Consider the following 4,180-nt stretch of genomic DNA (forward strand, 5'->3'; position numbering starts at 1 on the left):
TATTTTTATTATATCAATTTTTTTAATTTCAAAATTATGTTTTCAAATTCATAATTTTTTATTAAAACGTTTTAAAATAAAATTTATTAAAAAATAATTAATTTAACTAATGTAAACTTGAATAACTTTTTAATTAGTTATTTTTACCCATTTTATTTAAATTTTTGGTAAATTATTTTTACAAATTTAAAAAATAGTTAAAAGTATAAATTTTAATTAATATAACTATATATATATTATTTCAATTTTTTTAATTTCAAAAAACAGTTAATTTAACTAATCTAAACTTGAATATTTTTTTTAATACCATTTAAGCTAAAAAAGGAGAGAAAAACGGCACATTTTGGTCAAACTTGAATTGAAAAAAATTGATATAATTTAAAGAGAAAAATAAACACTGTAAATACCACACATTTGGTCAAATTTGAATTAAAAATTTTGGTATAATTTAAACTTATTTAAAATCAAACAAACCACAAAAGTATACAATTTGAGTATCCCACATTCCATGCTGGCGAAGGTCCTGTGTTCAATTCCTGGCCTGTACTTTTCAGTTTTTGCGAAGGATTCAATTCATGGTCCGTACTTCTCCAGTTTTTCTATTAACCACATGCAGCTTTTTATTTTCGAGAAACCACTCACTACCCTTCTGTCAAACCAGTTATTTCAATCTACCAAGCTACCAACCACGTCCCTGCTACACATTTCAGATGACCTGTCAGATCAATTTGACTTCAAACACAAAAACGCCGAGTGTGCGAGCCCCTTTTCAAACCTGAAAATCACAGTACACAGTCCATAAATAAAAAATTTAATGGAATTAAATCGAATTACTTGAATGGCACCCCAAGCAAAATACGGCTACGTTCAGGTATCCAGACCATAAGCAGAAGGTGAGTCCGTTCAGGTACCCAGACCATACGCAGAAAGTGAGTCTGGAAACCTGTAGCAACTGTAGCGTAACAGAGCCAAACTGACTGGTATTCGTTCTGAGTAAAATTAACTGAAGCATTGATAGATTGAATCGCTTGTCAGATGTGCGGACTCTTAATAATTGCAGGTCTGTATTAGAATGTTTAAGATTATGAATTTTATTGAGGTTTCCTGGTAAATGCTTAAGGATCGTTAATATTATGAACTTTATTGAGTTTTTTGGCAAAATTTTCAGAATGCCATGGATCGTGAATCTAAACAGCAGATCATTCTGACATTTTATTTTTAATACCCCACGCCTTGGGGGTTTAATCAATGATGCATGTTTCATTTAATTCTTAGGACGGGTAAGCTTTGATGACACAAATAAATCTTAGATTCTTCACAGCCTCTGTAAAAACACGCACACATACGATTAAATCAAAAGGGTGTTGAAACATTCGCATAGAGACACCGTGTTTCCCAAAATAATGGCAGTGCTCGATGTTCAAAATTTGAGTATCTATATGTACAAACCATGTCGAAGAGGGCAATCTTCAATAGTGTATTTTTTTTCAAAAGCCAAAAGACTGCAGATGTGGATCCAGCTATAAAACCCCAAAACGCAGAAGCCATAAAAATGCAAATGTACAAACCATGTCGAAGAGGGCAATCTTCAATAGTGTAATTTTTTTTCAAAAGCCAAAAGACTGCAGATGTGGATCCAGCTATAAAACCCCAAAACGCAAAAGCCCTAAAAATGCAAATACCTCTCAGAAACCTAAATGCATTTGCCCTGAATCTCGATCATATCAATAATAATAATTTATAAATGTCAGGTTTAATCCAATAAGAATCAGAGGACTCCTGAAAGACGCCAGCGGAGTCCTCGAGGGCACATAGTTCAATCCAATAAAAATCACAGAGCCTCGATGCTCCTTGGAGACGCCGGCGGAGGCCTCGAGGGCACCGGAGGCGGGGGTAGAGGGGCAGTGTTGGTGTGAGCGTGGGGCACCGGAGGCGGGGGTAGAGGGGCAGTGTTGGCGTGAGCGTGGGCCTGGTGAACAGCAGAATGGCGATGGAGACGGCAACGGAAAGAACCGGCGTGGGTGGTGGGAGCGCAAACACAGGTCTTGACTCCTGTGCTGGCCAAAGAGTCCGCGGACCACGACCTCCTCATCGTAATCCCGGGGGCCGGTGTGGCAGATAAATCCCTGCGGAGAGCCACAGGCGGAGACGACGATGCGTTTTCCTGGCAGGCAACGGCGCCCTGCTGCTTGGCCTCATCCGCTACCAGATCTGAGGAGCTCATTCTTCCCTGCAAATCTCACACACACATTAATGGAAATTTAAAACCCTAGTAACAGAAATCCAGGAAATTAAATAAAATGAAACCATCAAAGCAGATCCGACAGGCCAATGCCATATAATGGAATTGGCTTTGGCATATATATTACAACAGTAGAAACCGGATCGGTGGACCAAAAACAGAAAAATGGAGGACAGGAGCGCACTAACCGTGCAGAGAATATAGGCGCAGAAGGCAGAAAGAATCAGGAGAAAGAAACGGACAATCTCTCGGACCGTGATTCGAACACCAAAGCGGCAAACTGCGATACACTAGCAGCGCCTGCAATTTATAGGCTGGAACCGGGGTGGGTGTCGCCGGAAGTAATTGTGGCGTTGGCCCGACGGGAGGCCGGCAACTTTTCTCGGTTGCTTGGGAATTGCGAAACCTAATATTGTGGGTCAATGCAGGCAAAATAAATAAATAGAGAATATACCGTCCCAACATTGTTGAACATTTGATTTTGATGAATGGACTTTTATGTAAGGAGAAATAGTTGAATAAATCTTTATGCATTTTTTATTTTATTTTTTTATGTATGCAATAAGTTATTGGCAAACGTGTAAAGATTTTATAAAAGATTTACGTATTTAATTTTTTATGTTTGAAATACGCTATTGGAAAACGGGCTAATCTTAAGGGAATTAATATATATTTTTATTTTATTTTCTTATTTTGTACTATTCAAAATAATTTAATTTTCATAGGTTTTAAAATATTTAAAGAAAGAAAGTTAAAGTTAATTTTTTCTATTGGCGATCGAGTGTTGCTGCTTGACAGAGTTCGAGGTGCTTGACAAAGTAGTCCTAGCATGCCCTACTCCATGGTCATCATAATCATTATATGTATATTGTAGAAAAAGTAGATTTCTTTTAAATGGAGTTGGTGTTTGTATTTCTATTGATAATAAGTTGGGAAGAATTGAAGTTTATTTAGGTATTTATGTTATTTTTTTGGGTTGTGGAATTGGAAAAATATTTTATTCTGGAATGTGATGTATTTAAAGACATCAAAGAAAGTTATGAGAACATGTCGGCATCAGTTTTTTGGCATTGTCTTTATAGCGAAGGGATTGTTGGAAGGTTGGGCCAGCTCATCATTAATTTAAATCTAAAAATGATTGAATTGCAAAAAAGGAAAAACAAAAGAACTAATGGTCTCATAGACTATTTTTAGTCTCGTGAATCTTAAAATATCATTTCATTTCTGATGGAGATAAAAAAGAACTTATTCCCATTGAAATGTATTATTTTATTTTTCAAATTTTAATTTTAGTTTCTTGTTTTCTAATGATAATGATAATGATAGCGGTTAACGTCCACTGAGACCAAAATGGTCTATCAGACCTATACTTTTCTTAGTTTTTAGTCTTTCTTGGCGAGATTGATGTTGTAGCTTTCTTTTTTTTCTCTACGATCTTCCAACTTCCTTCATCTTGCATCTCTTCTTTTTCTTGCGACATTGGTGTCTTAGCTTCGCAATCTATTGTGTTCGTCCTTTTGAAGATAGTTGGAGAAGAAGTTTGGTCTAGGAGATCTGCTTTGCTGTTAAATGAAGATTTATTTTGTGCGATATTCTAATCCTCATAACTGTTGATGCTTGAGAGGACGGAGCTTTCTCCATTCTTGCCTTGAGAGTTGTTTCTTTCTTGCTTGATTTCTTGTGATTCAGAGTTTTCTTTAGAGAATTCTTCTTTGATGACAGTGTAGTGTTCTTTTTCTGCTCCTTCCCACAATGTAGATCTGTGGTGGTTTTTTCTAGCAGAATTTTTCTGTGAGGCTTTTGGGCAATTTTTGGCTAGATGATCTGTCTCAAAGCAGGATTGGCATCTGAAGAGGACACTTTCATAATCGAGTTTCTGGTTCCACACATAGTCTTTACTTGTTAGGTTTATTTCAGATGGGAATCTGGCGCTGAAGT

The 4,180-nt window shown here is 36.5% G+C and overlaps 1 protein-coding gene across 1 annotated transcript; it reads right to left on the reverse strand.

Annotated features, from left to right (window-relative positions):
* Positions 1-1,325: 1,325 nt before the first annotated feature.
* Positions 1,326-2,582, reverse strand: LOC149164360 (uncharacterized). The gene is made up of 2 exons (XM_089432078.1): positions 2,431-2,582; positions 1,326-2,230 (listed from the first exon to the last, which is right to left on the reverse strand). Exon 2 carries the CDS (start codon positions 2,222-2,224, stop codon positions 1,832-1,834), a length of 393 nt encoding a protein of 130 aa, XP_089288204.1. The 5' UTR covers positions 2,225-2,230; positions 2,431-2,582; the 3' UTR covers positions 1,326-1,831.
* Between the last annotated feature and the right edge of the window lie 1,598 nt (positions 2,583-4,180).

This window comes from Pinus tabuliformis, chromosome 5_1 (genome assembly GCF_031772625.1).
Source record: "Pinus tabuliformis cultivar Carrire ecotype Pingquan chromosome 5_1, CPIR1, whole genome shotgun sequence".
NCBI classification, from domain to species: Eukaryota; Viridiplantae; Streptophyta; class Pinopsida; order Pinales; family Pinaceae; genus Pinus; species Pinus tabuliformis.